General features: G+C 38.9%; 3 protein-coding genes across 4 annotated transcripts; 1 reads left to right on the forward strand and 2 right to left on the reverse strand.

Annotated features, from left to right (window-relative positions):
• Window positions 1–2642: 2642 nt before the first annotated feature.
• Window positions 2643–3656, reverse strand: LOC134823276 (sphingosine 1-phosphate receptor 2-like). The gene has a single exon (XM_063834686.1). It carries the CDS (start codon window positions 3654–3656, stop codon window positions 2643–2645), a length of 1014 nt encoding a protein of 337 aa, XP_063690756.1.
• A 5704-nt stretch (window positions 3657–9360) lies between these two features.
• LOC134823429 (general transcription and DNA repair factor IIH helicase subunit XPB-like) lies at window positions 9361–26628 on the forward strand. Of its 2 annotated transcripts, none has more exons than XM_063834886.1 (16): window positions 9361–9474; window positions 10608–10749; window positions 10912–11056; window positions 11218–11384; window positions 11517–11661; window positions 11986–12083; window positions 21504–21682; window positions 21941–22191; window positions 22306–22483; window positions 22730–22869; window positions 23069–23302; window positions 24024–24117; window positions 24748–24890; window positions 25373–25453; window positions 25958–26075; window positions 26225–26628. In XM_063834886.1, exons 1-16 carry the CDS (start codon window positions 9378–9380, stop codon window positions 26296–26298), a joined length of 2286 nt encoding a protein of 761 aa, XP_063690956.1. In that variant the 5' UTR covers window positions 9361–9377; the 3' UTR covers window positions 26299–26628. The 2 variants fall into 2 exon arrangements, with proteins under 2 accessions (XP_063690956.1, XP_063690957.1); XM_063834887.1 differs by having other exon boundaries at window positions 9363–9474; window positions 10611–10749; window positions 26225–26625.
• Window positions 12951–19106, reverse strand: LOC134823067 (uncharacterized). The gene is made up of 11 exons (XM_063834417.1): window positions 19036–19106; window positions 18476–18910; window positions 17812–18246; window positions 15362–15538; window positions 15026–15172; window positions 14742–14888; window positions 14458–14604; window positions 14174–14320; window positions 13889–14035; window positions 13607–13753; window positions 12951–12994 (listed from the first exon to the last, which is right to left on the reverse strand). The coding sequence occupies exons 1-11, from the start codon at window positions 19091–19093 to the stop codon at window positions 12951–12953; spliced, it is 2031 nt and encodes a 676-aa protein (XP_063690487.1). The 5' UTR covers window positions 19094–19106.
• Window positions 26629–27922: the final 1294 nt, after the last annotated feature.

Consider the following 27922-nt stretch of genomic DNA (forward strand, 5'->3'; position numbering starts at 1 on the left):
TGGGTGCTGTTAGTCATGATTCCCGTGTCAATTGACCTTGTGGCAAGATATTTTGATAATGGAGATGTAATATATATAACGACAATTCGCCGGGTGCATCTTGTAAAATTTGATTTTCAAATCTATTAATAAGTCAAGTTCAACAAATATTTTTTAACATTCACCAACACCAGAATAGAGTAAGGCTTCTTCAACGTAATCCATTACTATTACTAGGTTTACGAATAAATGTAAAATAATTAAACGTCCATTAAAGCTTGGAGGGTGCAATTTTCAAAAACAGGCGAACGGTGATACGGCTTACGACAGAAATGAAAAAATGGATTCAGTCCCCTCATCTGAGTTTTGGAAACCAAACTTCACCGACCCAAACCCCAAACAACTTCGACTCAAACTAAACCTCCGGGCCGTTCCCATTATCCAAAAAGTCCATGATAATACCAGCAAAGCCACGGCATTATAAATATTCAGGACGTCAATGCAGCTTAGTTGCTGCAACTGTGTTGTAACAGGTAGCTGTTATAACTACTCTAACTAATTGTTAGAGTAGAACCTTATTTATATCGTTCCCGACATAAAATATGCAGGGCGGCAAACTTGACCTATCACCTAGTACTAGTATAGTACTATTTATTTATGCATATTTGTTTGTACCATGCCCATGGCAAACGTTAATAATACGTCGGGTGCATCTTGTCTGGTTCTCACTAATTGAGGTGAATTAGTGATCGGATTCGTAAGTTGGGAGGGATCAAATTGTAGGTAGTTGCATTGTGTGCGGCTTTGTGGATTTACAAGTCTTTCTGTTATAAAATCCACACTTAAGCAGATATTGAGTTAAACTTTGTACGACTACTAGTTGGATAAAGTAGGAAACCCAGCCATATAATGGGAAGTATTTAAAGTTGAATCGCAGGAGTTAAATGTGGATCACCTATTATGAAATAACCACTGTGATGATTATTATTCACTGTTCACATCTTTCGGATTTAATCAAATAAACATCACGTACAGTTAAATCAGTGCTAAAACATTTGGTCGCGCAAAAAATAACGTGGTTCATTTCGCTTCGGCAATCGGTAAGCTCGTTTCCTAAAATAAAAGTAGTTATACTAATTGTGGAGTTTGTTTTCTGCGAAAGTGGTCAACTGTAACTAGGTGCATGGAAAAAGTAACGAATATTTCCCAACTAAAAGTTGCATGGCAAGTGCAAGGAATAATAACAAACATGACTATGAGATTATAACAATGCGATAAAGAAACTGATATATTTTTACTTTGTTTTTCTCTATACGACCACAGGATAAAAAATATCTGTCAAGTTAAATGAACATCTTCGTTGTGTAATGTATACTGTGTAGTGCCACTGGTGCATGCACTGCGCGTGACAACCTCGCATGCACTGGAAGTGGTGGAAAGCCATCTAGGGAAACAACCATTTTGTGCTCTAGTTTTGCGTCATTAAGTCTAACATAGGCTTTAAGTTATATATTGCTTCATAAGTTTTACGTAAGTTAAGTGATCGTTACAAAATTGTATCGAGGATATTTTTAGTAAAGTTTCAAATAAAACATTTCAAATCCAATCTCGCTTCATAACATTTCAATACATGAATCAAGCAATATTAATGCGGTGAATTTAATTCGTTCGTGATTGCGCACAATAATTTCACCTGCTTTGAGGTAATTCAGACACAGTCAAATAAGTGAGGATCTGCCATTTTTGTCAATTTGAAGATTACAGCGGTAAAAGTTTCCTTAGACAGTAACTAAATACAGCAATCATGATTCAAAAGAGCGAACACTGATTTGCTCAGAGTCCCAGAGAACCCTGTTTAGTTGCAGAGCTAACATTAAATCCAAACTCAAAACTCACTTCATTACCCAATACCCATACGAATAAAATTAGGGAAACTACCAATTAGCTTAAAAAAGGGTGGAATATAATTGTATTGCTACCATGCAAATAAGCTAGTTTACCAAGTTATTGACTTATCTTTAAATAAGCTTGTCTTCAAAGTTATCAATCCCAGGAAGACATTGCGAAGGTAGGAGTGCTCAACAAAATGGTAACTAAACTCGATGACACAACTAACGCTGTACATGAATACTACACCACCCTACACCACCGACTCTCCAGAAAAGAAAGGGATGTCTTTCTGTCATCATCAGGTATGTCCAAGCAATGTCTTTAAACTATTGGCGATCGTGCACAGAAAACAAGTTATTGTTAAATTTCATAATTATCAGATTATAATAATTCAAAGAATTCTTTTTGCACGACCGCCCACGTGCAAATCAGATGAGAAATAGAAAGTTGCATAGTAACCACGGTAACAAGGGTTGTTGCACGCACATGCACGTGCGATGATTGTTTGAACGTAATTTTTATCGGTTTTGTGGTAATTACATTATTATGTTTAGACTTCAAGTTCAGTGCGAGATACATTTTAATCGGCTGTGTCTTCGGTTGTGATGGATATTTTTTGATGCTATAATTATGAAAACTGACTACCAAAGAATACTATTACCTTCCTCCCTGTGATCACGGGCTTTCTAATCAGATCATAATATTGAATACACAGAGTGCTGTTTTGAAGATGATTTTCGTAGTTAATTTCATTGCAAATCACTTGTCGGCCATTAATAATTTCTTTTGTACCTCTGTGCTTCTGCCAGCGACGCCAAATTATTGGACTGATATGTACTGTTGACAGTGTAGAGTGCAGATGGTTTTCTAAAACGTTGAAATGCCCACGTTCTAAACTTTTCCATCCGCACTAAATACAGACAAGGATTCAGAGCAGTGTTCAGTGTTGTGAAGAAGAACTGACTCGTCATAAAACCGTACCAGAACAGGACCGGAACTTTCTGAATAAAGTCGTCCAACTCAAACCATTCAATACAGCTTTGCAGGAGCTGCATAGTAAAAAGTGGCAGATTGTTCAGCAGAAAAACTGCGGTGAATAAAGCTATAGTAACAGTTACCCCTCGGAACTTTCTGGCGGTTTCAGTGTTGGCCTCTTTTCGTCTTAGCAGCGCCACTGTGCTCAGAACAAAGCTGACGAACACTGCCAAAGATATCCCAAAAATTATGACCAGGAGCAAAAGGATATAGATTGTCCAGCTTTTTCCGGGAGGCAGAACACTCGGAGCCACTCCGCTGCCGGCACCAGGAGACCAGTAGAGAAAGCTGAGTTCAGCGGTGGCAACATATGCTATATCAACTACGATGATGAATGCCCCAAAACAAGCACATGCCAGCATGGCTGCTTTCTCGTTGATTTTGTAAAAAGGTGCGAAAACAGCAATGCATCTTGTGGCACTGATCATCAACACCATGAACATTGTGAACCTCTGAAGAAAGTTGAATATTAAAGTCCAGATGCCGCAGAAAGTGTAGTTGTTGAACAAAGTAGGGCGTCGTTTGTTGAACAAAGAAGCGACCACTGGGAACGCGCAGACGCACGTGCAAACGTCTGCAGCGCTGACGATTGTGTAGAGGGCAAAATGAAGGGACTTCTTCCTGATCGACCAGAAGTAGAGAAAAGCTGGAATGTTCCCAATGAGACTAACTATTATACTGAAGATGAGAAGTCCTCCAATTATTATGTCCGTGATCTCGTTGAAAGTGTGTCCGGCTGCTTCTGTTGTCATGATTTCCGTGTCAATTGACCTATTGGTAAGATATTCTAATATTGAAGATGTAATATAAAGATAATTAGATACAGAATTTGAAATTTTAATTGATCCGGCTCAATCAACTTCATAGTAATAGCAACACAATGAAAGACAATTGAAGTATTAAGTAATGAAATATTGTCATTGCAACGCATATATCTAAGAATTTTCTAAACTAAAGATAGTGATTAAAATTTACCAACATGTACAACATCATAATACCGACACGTTTGCTTGTTCTCGGTTACAGAATTATACTCTGGCGATCAAGTACTGGCCAAGTACTGGGCAAGATATCATTCTTCAGAACGCAACCACTGTGTCCTCTGATGAAATTGAAAAAAATGTCCACTGGCAACCCTGGTTGAAAATCTGTTCACGACCTGTGTAGAACTATGTAGATCAGCCGCGAGTAAAGTGGATCAGTTGAAATCGAAGCAACTCGACAATCAGCGACAATTCATAAAAATGAAACAAGGTAAATTGAACTCTGTAGACACTGACAATAGTTTTAAATCAATAGAAAATAGTGTTTAAAAGAAAAATGATCAGGATAACAAGATGTCTTCAAAAGTTGTAAAAGGAACAGTGAAAGCCGAGGATGAACGATACAAAAACTTTAAAACTTACGGTGTGAGAGCACTGATGACAGACTCACTGGGCATATATATAATATTATCATATGTTTGAGGTTTTGGATCTTACCATAAAGCTGGAAAATTGTGTCTTATTAGTTTTCCAAAAAAATGTCTCATTAGTTTGCCCACATATTTACAAAGAATTAATATAATGGGTAATCCGTCTACTAGCATGGGGCTCATAAAGTTTTAAATATCCAGTGAATAACTCTAATCACGCATTCGGTATTCCTCGACATGTGATTTAAAGTCCCATCTTGATTGGTTGCAAGCAATCCCACGACCAGATGCACCCTGCAATTTTCTCGGTTAATGATCTGTAATGAGTGATTATGTGCTGATCTGTATAAATTATACTCCACAGCTGCATTATAGCACTACAGTCTCGTTAGCTACCGGTTGTGATGAGTTACAATTCTACAAAAAAGTATAATTTGGGTCGTCTCCTCCCCCTTTTCCCCCGTGGAAACATCGATGTCAAAGTTTCGGTTTCGGGATGTTAATGTTTGGTTTTTGGAACTTATTTGCACCCATGATGAGGTACTAGCTTTAACGTTATTATTGAATCACAGCTGAGTCATGCCTCAAAATAGACTAACAACGGGGGTCTTAGTGCGAGATAGCAAACAGCTGAAGACGATTAACGCATGTTTTTTTGAAAACTCACCCCGCCCCCCCTCCCTCAATAAGGTGGGCTTGTATCGAGGTGAGCGGTCTGAACCCTATAATATCATAGAGAATACAACAAAGTTGAAAATTTCTAAGCAAGTTCTAATTCGCTTTGGAATGTAGAACTAAAGAGTAAAGTTAAAGTAGTCCTAAACACAGATAGCAATTCGTTAGTCTTTATAATATGTAATTACTCATTATCATCTTCTAATCACTCCTTGTTGAAGCGTAGTGTCCTTTATACAAACACTTGTAAATTTTGTATCAAGGTCAGTTGACTATTGTAAATTTTATTCAACACAAACTTAAACTCTATTCTCCAAGTCAAACGACTCTTAATAAACATTTCGTATCACTTATAAGTTTTGAACAACCGCCTCCAGACTTAAATACACCGTGACCTTTGTTCTAGGTAGGACGGAATTTATAAAGGAGGCGTTATAAATTATAGTCTTAGCCTCAGTCTTAGAAGGCATATGCCTTAGCCTAATGGCTAAGGCGTCGGCCTTCTAAGCCGGTGATTGCGAATTCGAGCCCCGCCGAGGCTTACTTTGTCGGCCGGGTGGTGTAGTGGTAACACGATTGCCTCCCAAACAGAAGGCCCGGGTTCAAATCCGGTCGGATTCAAGTCGGCCAGTTACCAAGCTATGATTTGGTACAGCTTCGGCTGGTGATTCACACTCCCTGGCTCGTAGGACTAACCCCCCTACAGCTAGTATAGTGCCTCGGCACAGAGTGGCTTAGGGTTACTGAAAAGGAGATAAGCACCTCAGGCCATCCCAACACCGGGAGTGACCGACCTAGCCTTGTATCTTGTTGTGTATAAATTATAGTTTCAAGAAGGTTAGAAAATATATGGAACAGCATATTCGGCTTATTCATTAGAGATTGAAGATATGGTTTGTTGCTAAGATATCAAGTGAGAAAAAAAAGTTCTGGACATGGAGCAACCTATACAATGCTCATAATGACCGTTTACTTTTAGTGCTCATCAAAAAGGAGGTTCCAGGTGCCTAACGATAAATGCACTATAGTGCAGTTAATTGGACGATTTAAATGCGGCCAGAACAAGGTCGTGTTTTGTGTGTTGTTAAACCAGTACAAGGACGGTTCTGTTTATAAACACAGAACAGAGTAGGGCAGAATGCTCATAAAAGTGCTGCTATAACGAGTATTGATTTGACAAAAAGAAAAACCCTTGATCGCACAGGGAGGAAGCTAACAGTATTCTTTAATATTCAGTTTTTACGATTTTATCGCATTTAAGATATCCATCCCAACCAAAGATACAGTCGATTTGAATGTAAAACACACTGAACACAAGGTTATGTGACAACAACAACGATCATAATGTCGTTCCAACAATCTTTGCACGTGTATTTACTTAATGCAACAGAGGTCAGTGCACTACTAATGCCCGCATAGAATATGTTATTCAAATAATTCAATAACATCTCACAATTGTGCACGGCTGGCAGCTAATTTGTCTAAGATTCAGGAGCTAAGAACTAAAAATAGCAATTTGCCAAATTTACTCATGCTCGTTCGCGTTGTTTGTAATTTTACCTTGTACAATATGTTTCCATGGGACCAAAAGCAGCTGATAGATTAGAGCCATTTAAAATCCACACATTATTTTCAACTCACCCTGTATGTGACCCATATTACTTAATTTACGACTTTAGTAAAATATTAGGACCCTTTGAGGTTGATTCAAGCGTAATTGGTGCACACCATCACACACGACCTAACGTTAACGGTTCAACTAGGAACCGAACGGTCTAGGGTTTTGGCTGCCGGACCGGAAACGACGGGATATCAATCTATTTTCCGGTTTGCCGGATTTTGCCTGGCCGGAACCGGGAAATTTGAGGCTGCCGGAAATTGCCGGAAAATTTAAACTAATCCTTGATTGTGGGTTTTTATCAATTATAATATTGTGGGTTTTTATCAATTATAATATTAAAAGCCATGTGGACACAATAAAAAACTTACAGTCCGACTATAAACTGTGTTCATGCCCTATCGGCTATCTCAAATTTCAACCAATGGTCGATATAAAATCAAAACGCACATTTCAAGAATTCAGAACATCCCTGCGTAGCAGTAAATGTAAAATTGTTTTAGGGGCCATCTACTTAGGACGTCCGGCAAATAAGGAGGAAGGGGGTGGTTTTGGAATTTCGGACAAATCCGGACAAGGGGAGGGGATGGTTTCTGAAAATCCGGACATCCGGAAATTTTGGCAGAATTAACGAAAAAGTCCCATTTATTTCAACTCTTTGACACTAATTACTTTGTAAGTTTAGACTTTAGATCCCTGTATTTTGAACGGGAATTCGATTCCCAGAGCAGCTCATGACAGCCGAGTTTTATTCGCACTCTTGAAAGTAGCTGGAAATCAGGACGTAAGGTGGAGGGGGTGTTTTTAAAATTCGGACACACCCGGACAGGGGGATCTGCGATTTTAACGGACGTCCTAAGTAGATGGCCCCTTAGAAGTAAAGCCCAAAATTCAGCTCTCACAAGTTCGTGGTGTCGATATATAATTATAACCGAGGATAATGTCCATAGATTTTTAATAGCATAGTGGCCTTTGTTTTCAATCCTAGGTAGAAGGGGAGTTAGTAACGGATTTGCTTGCCACAATAAAGAAGGAACCCTCTGCTTGCAATGCTCATGAGTAAAGCATTATTTTGTCATCGGTCTTGGTAACTACTTCGACTTCTCACCTAAATCTCACCTAAACGGGTCTATAACATTCGCTGACAGATAAGAAGCTACAGTGAATTCACTGGTCACTGAGAGTACTGAATGGATGTCCCTTACAAGAATTCAGACAAAAATATGCATTTCAGGAACATTAAAAAAGGAATTTCCGGTTGAATATCCGGCCAAATTCTTGGATACCGGACCGGAACCGGATATAAAAGCCGGATATCCGGCCGGAACCATATTCTGCCGGATATCCGGTCTGTTCACGTTCCTAGGTTTAACAATGTTAGTTCATTTACTTATATCTCAGGACTCAGGTACAACCCAACTACCTCAAGATCGGATATGAGCAAACACAAAATTGATCTCTGAGCTAAAGATGGAAAAACAAAGTAATGGGTTGAATAAACAATATTCTTTAAAGCAAGCGATGGACAATGAACATGCTCTACACAAGAGATGTAATCCACTTCAGGTATAGGAATCATGGTTGTTACTATAATTATTTCTGCACCAGTTTGCCTAACGTATGGCGTAAACCATAAAATTAATTACTCAGTGGAAGTATTTGAAATCAATCAAGATGGTTGGTGAAATAACGATATTACAAAAGTTATATAATGAATACCGTGATTTGGATTCGTGGGTGTAATGTCGATAAAATTTCAGGAAGAAAAGTTTCAGTAACAGGAGGTCTTGTCTGAGGGGCTGGTTAGGACTTTAAGACACAAAATCTATGCTCTTGTGTACAGGTAATTATTATCGTTTATATTATCTGCTGAATGCTGATTGCTGGTCAATATTTTGTCCTGTTTTGTTGATGAAGATTGGTTTCTTCATTTGTGCTTCCACATTAACAATTTTGCTTTCAGCTACAATTTCGCTTTCAGCGATCAACACCGGTGCTGGTCCCACAGTTCAAGCCTTGGCGAAGCACGGCATCCCAGGGAGGGTCTTACGACGGCGTCGTTGGATCGCAGAGCTGGCAGTCCTCGACCACCCCCGACTACTCGAACTCGTCAAGAGAGATTTCGGGGCCAACGGAAGGATCAGAATGGAGGCCCTCAACGACGCAGCCAGCAGAGCAATAAACACTACCAGGCATCTGAAAGATGCAAGAGCAGCAGCCATTTATTGCGGCAGACTTATGTAGAAGAGTTTTAAAATAATCTGTAACTATACTGTACCTCCGATCGACCTCCGACCGTCGCTCACCTACCGCCGACCGGCACCCGACCGACCTGCCTTGTCTGTTCTATGACCGTCTTCATTATACAGATTATCATATTTTGCGAAAAATTACGGTTTTTCATTCATATGCATATATTGCTAATAATACTTTTACTAATTATACTGCTGTTAAATCCGAGATAAAGTTGATCAATGATTAAATATGCTTTTTCTCCACAGAGTTGATTTCAATTAAGTATCAAAGATTATTCATATTTTAAATTGTTTAGATGGAATTGCTGAATGGGGGCCGGGGGTTTAGTAAATGCTGGGAGGAGGGGTTATAAACACGACAAAACGTTTCTCACATAATATAAAAACGAGCCCTTTTTGGCCAAATTGATAGATAGGCACAAGAAATCAAAATGTTGAAGATAAGAATCATTTGAATTTCTGAGCACCATTATTATGATTCTTATCTACCAGAAAGAAGCTATGTAACTTGATGACGGGTAAAAGAGCGAGGAGAGACGGTGAGGAGGATGGGGAGGGCAGTAAGAAGAAGATAGCTATTCCTAACAGCGCCAAACACTCCCTTCAAGGTTTGATAATTAATCTGGAGTGGGTAATGAAGAATCACATGTGTATCAATAAATTTCTAATTCAACTCCGGCTTAGCTTGATACAGTCGAATTTTATCGCAAGGAATAATTATTTCGGCCATTTGTCTCTCAACAATTGTCCATCTCTTTTTTTTAAATTTGGGGTATAAATAACAAAGCATGTTTCTTTGTGACAAAAGATACAGTTTGATAAAAGTTTAGAAAATAACCAAGATTACAAATGGAGGGAATAAATAATAGTATACTTGTCTTATATAACTGATGATCAGTTATATAAGACAAGTATATTATTATTTATTCTGATCTAACAAATTATGAATAAAATCCCAATGCTATGAAACAGTAGATTAAGAGCTCGTTAACAGGGGTCGATGTTTTTATTTCAAAATTCAAATAAATTTTACATCAATGTATTACAATTACATTTACACAAGACCAAAATAACTACAATGAGGCAGCAACATGATTTATGAAAGTTAGGAAAATATTGATTAAGTCAACTCAACACTACAAGACTGCAGCTAGAGTGAGAAAGGTTTATGTAGAACATATGTTTGATGTTTAGTTCATCTCTGTCTCGACACCTTGATGTTCAAGGATTCCTTTGGTACCGTATTCTTTGAACGTTCTGAGGAAAACTTTGTTCAAACTCCGAGTGTTATACTATGCTTATTATAAAATGGAATTAAATAAAATGAAATATTTATATTTCGCTCATACTTTCAACACTACTATTATTATTCAACTACTATTATTATTCAACTACTATTATTATTTAACTACTATATATAACAAATAATTTGAGGAAACGATGTAACTGAGTCAATATATTTTAATTTGCCATGGCAAGTCCCCATACATCGTAATCCGATAGTCTCACTGCGTCATAATATTATGTTCAACCAGCTGACGCAATAAAGGCAGAGCGGCTATTAAATCATGCTAAATAACCGTATAGCTAAAATAACCGTTAACCAATTGACATACATTACACGCATTTACAGAAAAGAGTATAAATGAAACTGAGCTTTATTGAGATTTGGGCCCAAGATTAATCAACCCCACATTACATCTGCATCAATGAGCTGGATAATTCAACTATACGTTTTCAGCAGCATTCGAAACACCCCGCGACGAATATGGGGCATTTGATTACAGGAAGGAGGTTAAAATGAAGCCAGACCACAAGACACGACCCTTGTTTCTCACATCAGACGGCCAAATATTCCTTGAATCCTTCTCTCCCATTTACAAGTTGGTTTTTGAGCTTTTTATTTCAATTTAGACTAGTTTTTGAAGTAATGTATGTTGGTTAGGTCTACGCTTTAACGATCATTGTGACTTTTTCTACATCATAATTAGTGACTATCAATTAAGCTTTCCTTCACCAACTTGTCAAACATTTTACTCCTTCAGACAAGCTCACGATTTCTTGATAGCGATAGCTGAGCCTGTCTGTCGACCTGTTAACATACACGAGTACAGGTTGACCCCATACTCTCTGTACGCAGCGGTCAGTGTCGGTCTTCAGACCGAGGACATAGTCAAATATCTCTCCCAGGTACGGGTTATAACCGAAGTGTAAGGTAAAAGAATTGTCATCGTCATTAAGAATCATTTTCCAAGTTTCGTTAAAATTGGAGTTAATTTGCAAATGGGAAAATATGAAGTTAAGTAGTACTAGAAAAGTAATTAGAATATAAACCACCTGCTCTACAACAGTTGAGTAAAACGTCCATGCCGGCGGGTGTTGAAGACTTTGTGAGGATGTGTACCAGTAGTTACGGTAAAGTTAAGCTGGTTCTCAAGCACAACAAGTACTTCCTTGAAACGGCTCACCTGGATGTCCTGCAGTGTTTATTAAAAGATCCTGTTCTTGCTGGTGCCAGGTTGATAATGTTATCAAAACGTTTTAAAATTACAATTATTTAATTAAATATTGATTAAAATAAAATAAAAGTTCATACTTGAAACCAATAAAACCAATGAAATCCTCTCACCTAAACGATAACCACCCCCAGAGAAAGTTCAGGAGACAGTGCCGTGATAGAGGAGAAGATATCAACAAAAGCTCACATGTTCTCTACAAACAACAAGGCAGTGGCAGAACCTGCTCAGCCGGGATCTTCTGCTGCTGTCTCTGCTGAGGCTCCGGACGATCTGCAGGTATTATTATATCACGTTTCTTATAGATCTTATCTGTCTGCACTGGATACTGGGGAGAGGTGAAACATATTTGATTTGACACGTGACAGCGATTCTGTGTTTCGACTGATCAATGTTGCAAGCTGATTGGTTTATATATGTCACGTGCCGGACAAAGTATGGTTCACCTCCCCAGTCCCCACCAGTATAATGTTCACATCCATAGGTCGCTTATAAATAATGGACGACCGGGTTTTAAAGATCGCATGACAGTCAATTTATGCACGTTATTCGTTGAATAACTTACAAGAAACTACCTGGGTGCACTAACCTGTGTTCACACAGGAGTTTCTTGATAAAGAAGATGAGGAGGAGGAGGTGTCCGAGAGCAAAGTTCTGTCCTTCCAGATCAAACAGAAAGATATCGAAAACGTGCAAAGAAGGTATGCTTAATTATTATTTATATTATACATTCTCCCTCTGTTTCTTCTTAGATATAAGTTAGTACTGTTTGTCGTTTTATTTGTTCTGTCTAATTTTGTTTTCTTGTAAATGTCTTTAGTTAGGTGTCGGTAGATGAAGGTATCCTCGGCTAAAAACAGCCTCGTTATTAGCCGAGGAGATTTCCTCTTTAAATCAGAAACTATGAACATCTTACCGTATTTGGTACACTGAGGGCTGTCGGACCAGATACCCCCGGTGTTACACGTGATCGTTTTAGAGCCTGTCACAACAAAGCCTGCCAAGCAAACAACGCTCACAGCAACGCCCTCTTTTATTCCACTTTTGATTGTACGAGAGTTTTCTATCTGTACTTCGTTACAGGTGGAAACTGAAATCAAATGGTTTTTAATATCCTGTCCAACTAGTGCTCCGGAATCCGGCCATGAAATTAAGACCCACAAGCGCAACTCTACTTTCGAGATCCGGACTTGCAAGATTCGGCGTATCAATTCTTGGGGCATTGGGATCCTTCTAGTATTTATTGGTCACCTTGTCCATAACTGCCCAGACTAATAGAACTACTTACCACATTTAGGTATTTCACAGTAATCCCATCGAGGGTCAGTTCCCCCGCCATTATAACACCAGGGACCTACTTCACTGAAGAACAAATTAACACGTGTTATTTAAAAGAACTTCCGAAAAGAGAATTCACAATAATTTATTAATCTTCACTCTCTTTGAACACTCTCAAGTGTAGTGTTATTGTCAATTTCGTTTTAATTTACTTTTTTGTACCATGATTTGCCCCTTTTTTGCCTCCATATGATGACAAAGGTATCCTAGCAGATGAAGGACTTACCTGTCTACATTTCTGCAATAATTATCTTCCAGTCCTGCATCAGGGAATCTGAAAATGATGCTGTGACAAATTGATTCCCTAAAGTTTGGGAATTCCAACTTGGCTGTGTTATCATGTAATAACGTTTAAATTTACAACAACAACACCTCGATTACAATTTTAATTTTATATATTTCTTATAATATCATATAATATTAAATATTGTATAATTGTTTCCCAGTTACGTGAGGATCCAAATAATTTAATTGAGATTGGACATAAAATCTGATAAGACTGGTTTAGGTTTGCGGTTGACTATTAGCTGTCATTAGTAAGAATAGATAACATGGCTTACTCCTGAGAAGTTATGTCCGAGTGTGAATTTGGTGATTGGGAGTCCCATCTCTGGCAGACGTGTCCTGATACTGTGACAAATACAGTACCCCTGTACATTGACCCATTGGTCTCATCTGCTTCGTCGAGACATGTATCTGAAACTGGATATTTATTGATTATAATAAAACCCCGAATGACCGCAGACGTTGGAGAAAATAAACAGGCCCCGTCCAAAGTAAATGCCGATCAATAGCATCTAATCAGCTAAAATTTGAATAATTTAAAATAATGCAATATATGAGATTTGATAATGATATAGTTTATAAAATTTAAGTTCAATCTCACCACAACTAGTTTTGTCTGAATTGGATACCGTCCCAACTTCGCAGGATTCACATTCACTTGCACCTTCTGTTTTGCTCACTGTGTTGACCGGACACGTTTTACAGATTGTCATGCTTGTGTCTCTATATTCCCCAGCTGGACACGCATCTGAAATATGTTTTAATTTAATTGGCCCAATTAGCTATTTGACTCATTGTAATATCCGAAAAAGTGCTCAAAATCGTAGTTCATCTTTTTCGATATGATGCTTTATGAAGTTAACTTTATTAAGTTCAAACTCACCACAATTTGTTCTATCCGCGTTGGCTACCGTCCCAACTTCGCAGAGCTCACATTCACTTGCACCTTCTGTTTTGCTCACTGTGTTGACCGGACACGTTTTACAGATTGTCACGCTTGTGTCTCTATATTTCCCAGCTGGACACGCATCTGAAATACATTTGGGTTTAATTAGCCCAATTAGCTATTTGAATCAGTGTGATACCCGAAAAAGTGCTCAAAATCGTAGTTGACCTTTTTCGATAATATGATGCTTTATGAAGTTTACTTTATTAAGTTCAAACTCACCACAATTTGTTCTATCCGCGTTGGCTACCGTCCCAACTTCGCAGGGTTCACATTCACTTGCACCTTCTGTTTTGCTCACTGTGTTGACCGGACACGTTTTACAGATTGTCACTCTTGTGTCTCTATATTCCCCAGCTGGACACGCATCTGAAATACGTTTGGGTTTAATTAGCCCAATTAGCTATTTGACTCATTGTGATATCCGAAAAAGTGCTCAAAATCGTAGTTCATCTTTTTGATAATATGATGCATTATGAAGTTAACTTTATTAAGTTCAAACTCACCACAATTTGTTCTATCCGCGTTGGCTACCGTCCCAACTTCGCAGGATTCACATTCACTTGCACCTTCTGTTTTGCTCACTGTGTTGACCGGACACGTTTTACAGATTTTCATGCTTGTGTCTCTATATTCCCCAGCTGGACACGCATCTGAAATACGTTTGGGTTTAATTAGCCCAATTAGCTATTTGACTCATTGTGATATCCGAAAAAGTGCTCAAAATCGTAGTTCATCTTTTTGATAATATGATGCATTATGAAGTTAACTTTATTAAGTTCAAACTCACCACAATTTGTTCTATCCGCGTTGGCTACCGTCCCAACTTCGCAGGATTCACATTCACTTGCACCTTCTGTTTTGCTCACTGTGTTGACCGGACACGTTTTACAGATTTTCATGCTTGTGTCTCTATATTCCCCAGCTGGACACGCATCTGAAATACGTTTGGGTTTAATTAGCCCAATTAGCTATTTGACTCATTGTGATATCCGAAAAAGTGCTCAAAATCGTAGTTCATCTTTTTGATAATATGATGCATTATGAAGTTAACTTTATTAAGTTCAAACTCACCACAATTTGTTCTATCCGCGTTGGCTACCGTCCCAACTTCGCAGGGTTCACATTCACTTGCACCTTCTGTTTTGCTCACTGTGTTGACCGGACACGTTTTACAAATTGTCACGCTTGTGTCTCTATATTCCCCAGCTGGACACGCATCTAAAATACATCCGCGTTTAATAAAGGCTTCTTATTAGAGTTCAATTTGTTTATGAATCGATTTTTTAAAGTTTCGGTAGATTTGCATTATGCCAAATGTGCACATTATGTGCAAATTCCCCCGGCTCCCTCCATTGTATCGTTCAATAAAGAATTTGAAACTATAAGTAGTTGCTGCATCTCACTTACCACAAGTAGATGCGTTATAATCACTGGGCTCCCAAACGTTCCCTGTTTCACATGTGAAATGAGCAGGTCCCCTTAGTTCGTAACCAGACTCACACTTTATTGTGATAATTTTTCCACGGGTTGAAGGAAATCGTGGTGTGATAACTGCATTGTCAATCGTTGGAGACTGGCAAATTTCTGAAAGTTAATTTACGGATGAAAGGATCACAGTGCTGGCAAGCACGACCGTTGCATTTATTGTGGGTATACTATGTTCCCCATTTACTATTATACCCCCTTTACTATTATACCCCCTTTACTATTATACCTCCTTTGGTACACGTTACAAGCCTCTTTTGTGCACGCGAAGCGTGCACTCCGGCCGGAGGCGGCGGCCGAAGGCCGCCGCCTCCGGCAGGAGTTTTCCAGGCATTAAGACTCATCGGAAGTCGTTCAGCAGAATTATTTTTAGTTCAAAACATTCTAATTTGATGTCAAAGATGACAGGAATAAAAAATAGTTATGTTGAGATTTTTAAGAAATTTGCATAAAATACTCGCCAGCACTGTTATACGAAATTCGGTAAAAAACCCAAAATCGCCATATTTAGGTGCCTTAAAAACCATGTTAAAATTGAGTTAGAGATCTGAAATTTTTCAGGGCGTCTAGACGTTGACCAAATCGACTGCAAAAAAAGTTTCAGGTTTCAGGAGCATCGGGAAATGGGTTTTCTAGAACCCCTGTTTTACGACAGATTGTCGTGATATATATATATATACATATTCAGGGATAGACGCTTTGCCAGTCAATTGTAGCCTGTATTTAAGTGTCCATAGATTCAAAAGTATAAAAGATACAGCCATTTCCGACCACAGGTCTTGCAAATAATTGTTTATACTTTAGTTTACATTGTATAAAAAAATTATTTGACGTCATAAACACCCCTTGATGACGTCATCAAGTTAACCGTTTTTAAAACTTGATTTTTGACAAAGTAATAACTTTTAAAATTAATTTTAAACCATTAAGGAGTAATTTTATTCAAAATCTGAGGAAATTTTTACCTTAGATAATTGTTCAAGCATTCTGAAAATCTACCGGAAAGTTTTTCTAGCTTGCTCCTTCATAAAGATATTCGTCATTTAAGTTTGTGCTTTTTTGAAGAATTATTTTATAAAAACGTCAATTTTGCGATTTAGTATTCTCTGGTGTTGGGCCATGCCTTGGGTTGAAGAGCTCAGTTCTGCTTCCTATAGGTATAAATTGTGCATTAGGCTAGTTTTAAAGTTGAAAATCGAAAAGTTGCACACGTGGGGTCTGGGGACACGCCCAAATTGATAGAAAATTGCTAAAATCACTGAAAATTACTGTTTTCGTCATTTTCTGTCAACTTTAGAGTGCCGTTGTGATTACAGTTCTTCTTGAAATACTTTGAAACTTTGCATGCTTATCAAACTATATATAAAACAATTACATGCAAAAATTTACGGCGATTCAATATTGGATGCGCACGCAACGTCCGCTCAAAGTTTGCACGTGCGAAAGGTGATAATTTTGCTCATTCGTGATTTCCAACAAATTCTGCTTTGCCACGACAGTTTAATGTCATTATATATGAATTTAATGCCAACTTGAATGAGTATTAGGTGGCATATTCAGTCAGTGATCGACCGATATGCTTACCTAAACACAAGGAAATGTTTTTAAAGGAAAATTTCGAAATCGTTGAAACTTCCTCCTTATTAATTAATGAAGATATCAGTTTATATTTCGACTTTATAAAGTACCCTGACATTATAATCAAAAAGAGATGATATTTGACCAAAACCCATAATCATGGGTAGAGTGGACCGCTGCCAGTGTCTCTCTTTCCCAAACAAAAGGAAATGATATTAATTTGATTGACCGTTCTCAAATGCAAAATGATACCGAGAATGAAATCGGTCGCTCGCTTTTCCCATTCATTTACAATTGTAATAGATTAAGAAGAACTACCCAAAGGCAGCTGTACTCGGCAATCAGCAATGAAGATTCAATAAACTTCAGCTTGTTCAATAAGTAATAACTACCACCCTTGTCCCTTACCCCGAAATACTAGGTATCGACCCGAACGCAACCCAAAGAGATTTTTACAGCATCTGATTGATGTAATCAATCGAAACTTATTTATACAATTCGTAAGCCGTGAATGAATGGGAAAAGCGAGCGACCGATTTCATTCTCGGTATCATTTTGCATTTGAGAACGGTCAATCAAATTAATATCATTTCCTTTTGTTTGGGAAAGAGAGACACTGGCAGCGGTCCACTCTACCCATGATTATGGGTTTTGGTCAAATATTATATATAAATTGTTATAATATCAGGAATAGATCAGGTACAGATGCTTGCAATCGGGTTGGGAAAGACTGTAATGCGTTAAGATTACATTTTACAAGTTTTCAAAAGTAATCATCTCATGCTGAATTTTACCTGAAGGTCGGTAGAAGATAGTGGGGGAGGGTGGGTCACGATTGTTAACTTCGTTGAAAAATAGTTTGGAGGAATCCTTACTTAACTGGTTGTGACACCCTTGAGATATGGAGCTATACACGATGCTCCAAACCTCCACATCGTTACATTCTATCTTCATTTCAGTGGATGATTTGTATACTATCCATGTTTTGTAGTGATCCGTTGGGACGTTTTTCATCAAAGTGGCGTCATTCCCGTTATTGCAGTTTGCAGAAATCCATACGTTGTAGACGTTGTCAAACTTAAAGTTCATTGAGAAGACAAATTTCGATTGGGCGTTCAAGAACTTAATCCACAACTGAGATCCGTCATTGTCAGCCCATGTTCGGATTTGGAGCGGGGTCGTCTCTATGTCGTGCTCAATATTTTTCTCCAAAGTTGGAGCTCTCCAGTCTGAAATAAATTCAAACTTGGTTTTTGCCGCTGATTTTCTTTATTTTGATAAAACTCTAATCATTTTTAATAATAAGAACATAATTTCGACAACTCTTTTTACTTATTATCAGAAATTGACGAATCATAAATAGACTGTGCATCAGCTGAATAGCCTAGACCGTGTTACCGTTAAACCTTTCGGCCTTCGGTTTGTAAAATTTAGAATATATATTTCTCACTCTCATACCTGTTATTCTATACTCAGTTGCCACTTGAGCATCGAACTTAACAAAGTGAAGTGTGTCAGTCGGTTTGGTGGAAACTTTGCATCTGGCATCATCAGAAACTGACTCACTATTATAAGTGTACTCGTTACAAAAAACTCCATTACATTCGATAACCATCTTCGTCTTTGTTTTGAAGATTGTCCAAATAATCTCATTTCCTTGAGGTGGAGGGTTAAAGACTGCTTTATTATTGTTATTGCAATTTCCTAGCCAGAGATGGTAATTTGGTACTAATATTGCTGTCGAGAATCCATTAACAATGTCTCCGACTTTCCCTTGGAGCCAAAGATACTTCTGTTCACTTGTTGTCACTGACTCCTCATTAGATTTGATCTCTATAGGGGCCACATCTAAATTGTGCTCGAATTCTACTCCTTGTTCAACTTTTACCCAGCCTGAAAGATGAAACAGGTTAATTATGAACATTTTGTTTCGGCAGACCAACAAAAAAAAGTATTCCTAATTCCGATCCTAAATAACGTTATTTCTCCTGGTTCACTTTTTCAATGATGGTTCTTACTTTGATCTGAAGCCCAGATTGACTGGACTGCTATCAAGAGCAGCAGCTCCGCCAACATAGTAACAGATACTTTTTACAACCTAAACATATTTTTGAATTGGTGATAAAATTGAACTTCCGAAATTAACCGAATTGCAAAAAACAACAAAAGGAACGTGCAGACTTAGAAAATATATGATTTTGCGGATGAAGGCTCGAGCAGAAAATAGATCTAAAAGTTTAACCGACAAAACAAATAGTGAGACATAAACTAGAGAAATAAGGTCGTGAGAGCAGACATAGGTTAACCCTGCCCCGATTATCTCGCTACTTGAACGTTAATGTTATTGTTCTGGGAGTCAGGAGTGTTAAATGAGTGTAACACAACGCCAGTGAGGACAACACGGTTATGTAACGTTTATAACGGTTATATAACGTGTTCGAATAGTATTGAAAAAGACATGCTTGTTGTTACCACTGGGTTCGTAACGCATAATACCGAGGATTTATCGAATGAGAGGGATGGGTCTCCCTTTTGTCCTCAAAAATGTGAGGATTAGTCGATAGCTGCCATGTCGCCGTGTACTCAGAATTGTGAGCAGGCTATTTTACAAAAGCTTGCGGAGGTTAGTCTCTCGGTTAAACGGTCAACTCCTCTCTTTTCAGAGAGCATGGTATTATCGATTATACGTATAACCTGCTCTAGGTTAACATAACACATAGCCTGGTCACTGTGAACTAGTATTGTCTTAGAATCTTAATAGTTTTTAGAAATTCACCTGTCCATGGCCAAGGATTCTTAGAGGTCAAATAATTCAACAAGATTCGTGAGCAATGTTATAAGAATGTGTGCAATGTTTGAAGAATCTACATTATATAAGGATGTTAGAGAAGACATGGATATACTAGGCTAAAACGCTTTGTCTAAAGGTAAGATGTATTGGCCGTAGTTAGAGATTTGACTTTTAAAAGGTAAAGAGCTGTATGTCTAACAAGCTGGGGAGGGGTGGGGCCGGGGCCGAGGGGGGGTCTAACGGCTAGCAGACAGACACCTACTAGACAAGCACTAGCACTGAGCACTGAGCACTGAGCACTGAGCACTGAGCACTGAGCACTTAGCACTGAGCACTGAGCACTGAGCACTGAGCACTGAGCACTGAGCACTGAGCACTGAGCACTGAGCACTGAGCACTGAGCACTGAGCACTGAGCACTGAGCACTGAGTACTGAGACATCTACTAGACAAGCACTGAGCACTGAGCACTGAGCACTGAGCTCTGAGCACTGAGCACTGAGCACTGAGCACTTAGCACTGAGCACTGAGCACTGAGTACTGAGACATCTACTAGACAAGCACTGAGCACTGAGCACTGAGCACTGAGCACTGAGCACTGTGCACTGAGCACTGAGCACTGAGCACTGAGCACTTAGCACTGAGCACTGAGACATCTACTGGACAAGCACTGAGCACTGAGCACTGAGCTCTGAAACATCTACTAGACAAGCACTGAGGACCATTTGTTTTTTTGCCTAATGAAAAGTATTTAAATACCCAGACCCCTTCGAGTCTTGCTAACCTAATTGATTTGCGATAAGAAGCTTGACGAGGGATGACGTTGGAATCGCAAGCATTGATGATTGAAATACAAACATTCGAGCCTTTTTGTTTTGAGACGAATAATAAAATTTTTAAGCTCCAAACTAGTTATAGTAGTAGTTCACTGTGCAGCTGTCCATATTCAAGGACTTGGCTAGAGAAACAATAGTAATATACGTCAAATTGCATAATGGAGACTCGATCCCGTTTAAATTGCCCAAAGTCTCCATTATGCAATTTAACATCTATTACTATTGTTTCTCTAGCCAAGTCCTTGAATAGGGACACTGGACAGCTGCATCTGACAGATTTGATGAAGTGAATGTTTGCGAGGTGGATCTTAAAGTTAAGCGGTAATTTGTTGGGAATTAAAGCTACCTTTATTTCAATTTTAACTCAGTAAATAGAAAATTTGGGATAATTTTGCATTTTCTCCAATCATTCCGACTTTTTATTGATTAAATAATTGACTGATCCAACGACGCGAAAGTCAAACCGGTCAAGGTTGCAACATAAACGATTCAAGTCCTAATATTCAACCACTTTATGCAGAACAATATGCACTATCCTTGGTTCAATCCCCGCCCTGAACTTACTCCCTTATTGCCATTAGTTCTGTGTAACTTTGTGCTTCGTTCCCCCTCACAAACTCGAACAAATGTTACATTGTTTTCTGGATCTCGATTATATAAGAAATTTGTGCTCATTTTAAGCACTGCACAATTCACTATTAGTATTACCGGATAATTCTAGCGATCATGAGAATTACTTACATAATAATATGTCTGTATGACACACAAAAACATTGTCCATGGCTGTTCATGGTTGTATTTCTAGCAATAAATGTGCATCTCAGAAAGTTAAAACCGTTTTAAAATTCCGGACATTCCAGGTGTATAGAGATCGATTACCCGCTCCTGGCTGAGTACGACTTTAAGAACGACACCGTAAACCCAAACGTGGACATGACGCTCAAACCAACCACCGTGCTCAGACCATACCAAGAAAAGAGCTTACGGAAAATGTTCGGGAACGGCCGTGCTAGAAGCGGTATCATCGTTCTACCTTGCGGTTTGTTCTAGGCCTTATCGTATTATTTGAATTTCTTTACGGTCTGATTTACGGGTCACATCTGTATTGATACATCGACTCTCTCAAATGCTGTGTAAAACAAAACCAAATCCTGTTATCTCTACAAAGAATAAAGATACAATATATGACTTCAATTTTATGATTAAAGTGACGTGTTAAACACAGTTACAGTTGTCCATTGACATTCCACCATGATAACACAGATAACCTACAATGCAAGCTAACCCCTCTCTCCAGGTGCCGGTAAAACACTTGTGGGAGTAACCACAGCCTGTACTATCCGTAAGAAGTGTTTAGTTCTTTGCACCAGCGCTGTCGCCGTGGAACAGTGGAAATCTCAGTTCAAACTGTGGGCCAACATTGAAGACAGACTCATCGTCCGGTTCACATCCTCGACCAAGGACAAGCCTGATCAGAACACGGCGGTGGCGATCAGTACTTACTCCATGGTCAGTTTCACCAGCAAGCGGAGTTATGAGGCGGAGAAGGTGAGCATTAAACATTCAGATTTTACATAATATCATAATATGAGGACTTGTTACGTAAGACAATAAAATGTAATGAAATTGACAGCAACTAAACAACAAGTTGGTATTTTTCAGTCGATGGAGTTTATAAACGGCACCGAGTGGGGCCTGCTCCTTTTAGACGAAGTACACACCATCCCAGCCAAGCAGTTCAGAAGGGTCCTGACGGAGGTTAAGGCTCACTGTAAGTTGGGACTAACAGCCACCCTCGTCAGAGAGGACGACAAAATAGCTGATCTCAACTTTCTCATAGGTAAGCTTTTTTACTTTATTATACATGTCGGGCGTATCGGTATAGTTTTGCTTATTTAACGCAAAATAATGTGTTTGCAGTAGACTGAATTATTGGTGATGAGGTGACAGAACTTACAAAATTGTTACTTGGGTATACCTACAAAATTGAAAAAATTCTGTAAACAAGAAATTGTTGCTGTTAATTTAACGTAACGCTGAGCCTGCGGCGTTAGAATAATTAGTAATACATTGCATAATAACACAGGGCCGAAATTGTACGAAGCGAACTGGATGGAGCTGCAGAGTTTAGGGTTTATTGCACGTGTTCACTGCTCCGAGGTTTGGTGTCCCATGTCTCCAGAGTTTTACAGAGAGTACCTCAGTATCAAGAGTAGAAAAAGAAAAGTTCGTTTAACTGATTTTCCAGCTGATTTTCCTGAAAATATGAGCCTCGATTTCATTTTGCGTGATCATTGATTTGGTGAACAGATTACAGTACATTTACAGTACATTACATTTACTTACCGTAATTAAGTATTTTAATCTTAAATCATTAAATCTGATTCCAACTGATGCGTTTATTTTGACTGTGATATTTCCTCAGTTGTTGTACACAATGAATCCGAACAAGTTTCGAGCGTGCGAGTTCCTGATAAAGTACCACGAACAGCGATCTGACAAGATTATCGTATTCTCGGACAATGTGTTTGCTTTGAGGCACTACGCTATCAAGCTCAATAAACCCTTCATTGACGGGCCAACTCACCAGACGGAACGGATGAGAATTCTCCAGAACTTCAAGTTCAATCCTCTTCTTTGTACTGTCTTCATATCCAAGGTTTTTGAACTTTAAATATAACACCCTCCGTTGTTGTGATTTTATATCCTATTGGTTTAATACGAGGTTTGTGTAGCGTCCATAGCGATTTGAGTGTCCTGTGACGGCCTCCGTTACTCCACTCTTTTTGGAAATATTCTACCATACTGTCCTTCGTCGTACTATCCACTGCTGTATTGCTCTCCAACAACAGTTTCCTAAACCCGAAAGAATCATTGGTCAAATCCGAATATTCCGGGTTTTACAGTGGTCTTTCATGATTCCGCGTCTTTCCCTTGTCACAAGGTTGACAATTCCTAAACAGATTACTTGATATGAGCAAGACCGGATCTTAACCGAATTAGAAGTGTTTAAAAACTTCGCCAGAAGTCCGGGTTGCAAGTCCATGATACTTAATTCCTCGACGGCTGCATACCAAGAACTTAAGTATTTGCACAATTTAACTTACAAATTGGATTTGGAAGTGCAACTACCAAAATGACTGTACAACAAACTGAAGTCATAGCTTTCTACCCTTTGGGGTCGTTCACATATTACGTAATCACTAAGGGGAGAGGGGAGTTTCTATTTGATGATTACGGTAGTGTAATTTTGACACAATAGCTAAGCGTAAACTTGATTACGTAGGGGGAGGGGGTTACAAATTGGCCAAAAAGTGATTAAGTAATATGTGAACGCTGAACAGTCCCTTTCTAAACTTAATCTCACAACTGTTCTTCAGGTAGGAGACAACTCATTTGATTTACCAGAAGCTAATGTTTTGATACAAATATCATCTCACGGAGGCTCCAGGAGACAAGAAGCTCAGCGGCTTGGTGAGTTCAACTGTATTTCAAACGTCGAAGTTAGATTTACACTTTAAGATAAGACCTACTCAGTTGGATCGTGAGTTGAATGAACTTTGAATAATGAGCCGTAAAACTTCGCATAATTGGTGGTCCACTACCATATGATATCAGTTGGTACGGTGACATCACATGACTATCACTTGAACGATGAACTAACGATAAATCATGTGTAACCAACTGTTTGTATTTGTAATTAATTAATTTTCTCGAAGGAATTCACGCGATTCTTGATTTTATGAGATAGCAAGAGAATGGTGTAATACGTTCAGTTCTTACATGAAGGCTATAAATTTTGTCACCGTAATGAACATACTTGTCTACTTAAATTTTGCGAGTTTTAGAATGAACAACTTTTCAATAATCACGCCTAAAACATGGAGCAAAACCAGCTTCCAGGCTCCTCAAACTTATCAGTTTTGCTATTATGAGTACCCACCTAGCGGAATAATCTCAAATATTCGATTTAAAATGTATTTTGATTCGGTTCGGAAAATACTTCTCGGTTGCTTCCTTAAACCGTCCTCTGGTTTTTTAAGCTAAATAACTTCTTGACGAAACCTAATTTTGTTTGTGATGTTGACTATTGATTTGTGACAGGTCGAATCTTGCGAGCGAAGAAGAACATGATGTCTGAGGAGTACAACGCTTTCTTCTACACCCTAGTCTCCCAAGACACCCAAGAAATGTACTATAGCAACAAGAGACAGCGCTTTCTGGTCAACCAGGGCTACAGTTTTAAGGTAAGAAAACTGTCCCGTCCACACAAATCAGGACTACAGTGTCCTGTGTCAAAGTCAGAACACTGGTTGTTCCGCAGAACTAGAACCCTGAATTTACGGGAATTTTCCATAGAACTAGAACCCTGAATTACCGTAGACCGTTGACATTTAATTCGACACTGTATGTGATATTTCGTGCCTGGTTGAATCAACCAGTGGTTGATGGATCACCTCATGATGTGGCAAATATAGCTCTTACTTTATGTGCATACACTAAATATCCCAAATATGTGACAGTTAACGGCGCACTCCCACGAGTATTACTATCACCCTCTCTGCTGCTCTCCCCTGTATTTTATCAGCCACGTGGTTCGTCTCTCACTACATTCCACAACAAGATAAATGTGTCGATATTATTATATGTTATATATCAAGTTGTGTTTTAAGTGACATGTACGCCGCGCTCTGTACTCTATATTTAATGATGATTTAATCGTGTGCAGGTTATCAACAGGCTCGAGGGCATGGACCAGCAAGACCTACATTACAGCACGAAGGCAGAACAGGCGGAGCTCCTCCAAAAAGTAAGTAACGGGAAGTTCCAGTTCCCGGACCAGGACGCCCGTCTACACTTAACCATTTCTATCTAATTTTCTTATTATGTCACGTCTAAACTTATCTTGAACATGTTAATTTGGCTCCGGCCTTAGGGTTGACTAATTAGCTATGTCTGCGAAACATTATTCAGTATATGCAAAAGTATTGAGTGTTTCCTAGATGTGCAAGTGGGGAGGCCGGGAAAAGTGCCCGATTCGAGGAAATTCCACCATGCTTTCGGGTTCGCCCTGTCTACTTTTTGCCACACTCTTGGACTGGGTCCAAGAGCAATATTTACCACTTGCTCAAATATTGTGGAGCATCCGTTAATTAAATCATGAATGTAGGTGTCTTATCTCGGTCATATTTTCCTCTACCGGGAAATTTTGCATTTTTAAGATAAAACTAAAAGAGGGTTTCTTGGGTTACTTAATGATATTTTCGTGACGCATTACCGAGAAACCAGACTGCAAACTCTAACTTCATGTCAGGTTCTTGCTGCAACGGATGCGGACGCGGACACCGAAGAAGTGCCAGTAGACGGAATTGCCGGTTCCAGATCCAAAAATAAATTCTTCCGAAAACATGGAGAATCCTCCGGTCTGTCAGGTAAACTGACGGCCCGAATGTTTGAGAAGATTTCTTATCAATTCTTTATTGCCATAAGCATTCTTCCATCTTCGTGCGTTATCTGGGCAAGGAACATCGAAGATTATTTTTCCGACCTCTTATCACGTATACTATATTCCATGTTTCAGGTGGTTCTGGTATGTCATATATGGAGTACAACAAAGGGAAACGCAAACATCCGCTATTCACAAAGTTCAGATAGAAATTAAAGACATCTTGTTACTAGCACTACCTGGTTTTAATTTATTGTTTATAATTAAATGAGGCCCTGCACTCTGCAGCTGCAGTGTAGTGATTCGCTGACCGTTTTAACCAGGAAATCTTCAGCTGAATATTTTCACATCGTTCGGACAGGCATTTTGTTTAAAACAGAACATGACCTTTATTACTTTATATTCGTTCTTTTAACATTCGCGTTGGGAAGATTATTTGTATCCGGGTATAATTTGGGTCTTTCAACGAATTTTTCAAATTTTCAATTGTTCGAAAGGTATTTATTTTTAATATTTGTTTGAAATTTTTATCCCGGAAAGTGGTGTCTTTTTGTCGTAAATGGCGCCAAATCCGGTAAAACGTGACGGAGATTTTGGCGGCAAACCAACGTCAACAACAAATGATGAGTGCGCGCGCCACAAACTACACAACTTTCGGAAATAGTGACAGATTTTTCTTTTCTCTTTGTTTTGGCACGGCGCCCTACGATTTAGTTGAAATATCCGTGCTCCGTAGGACTAAACGTGCTAGCGCGGGAAGTCTGTATCACCTTAAACGGACGATTATCCACCGAGATAAGAAAAAAGTTTCCGATGATAAAATAGAAAATTAAAGTGCGCATCAACTCATTTTGTGGCCCTAATTTAGCATAGGAGCGTGAGCATTTGACAGAATGAGACAGAGATAACAAGCTAACAGAGAGCAAACACCTGCAGTGCACCTGTTACAACCCAATATTACTTGAATCATAAGTGAAGTGGATAATTCTCGGCCATTCTTCGTCTTTAAGACAGTTAACTCGACACAGAATCGTTCATCAACAATGCATCATTTAGTTAGGGGACCTTTTAAGAGTCTTACAGCAAATTGTTGCACGTACTGAACTTGAGTCGAACAAACATTCTGATGCCCAGAAGCTATGGGTACTAGTCCTACAATTGTTAATAGCATTCCATTGGAGCCCTGACGGTTATGGAAGGGTCAGGTCATAAGCCGTGCCCGGCCTGGCTGCATAACTCTGTACCAGTAATTGTCTGACGTCACGAAATTTGAGGCACGGGCAAGATTTAAACGTGGAAAAAAACTTAAAAGATTCGGGGAATACCAAGTGCAGTGTGAAGAATACCGTAATGGTGATGATTCGCATGGATAAGCACGTAATTAAATGATTTATGAATCACGATTTCCCGCAAAAAGTAAAGCAGGATATTAAATCAAAACGCTAAAGATAAACGCGAAATGTAATTAACCGACATTGTGCAATGTGCACCCAATAATGACCTACTAATATTTGTAACCAGACTCTGATGAAGCGCTCCTCCATTTAAACCATCATCAACATGAATCTTATCAAAGATGCTAAACATGACCACTGCTATCGGATAGGTACAAACCGTGTCATTTTCTTAACTGTATTGTAGGATTTGCTTTTTAAATAATGGAGTCTATTAGCTTCGTATCCATGGCTAGAAAGAAGGGTATATCTTAGACTACTTCTTGGAACTATTTCAATCAGACTATTGGCAGTTATGACATGCAGCCAGCTCACCTCGCACATATTATCTATGTCTGTTGATGACTTAATTCTAACTGTGGTCAATATTTGTCGACGT

This window comes from Bolinopsis microptera, chromosome 11 (assembly GCF_026151205.1).
Source record: "Bolinopsis microptera isolate Bmic1 chromosome 11, MBARI_Bmic_1.0, whole genome shotgun sequence".
Taxonomy (NCBI): Eukaryota; Metazoa; Ctenophora; class Tentaculata; order Lobata; family Bolinopsidae; genus Bolinopsis; species Bolinopsis microptera.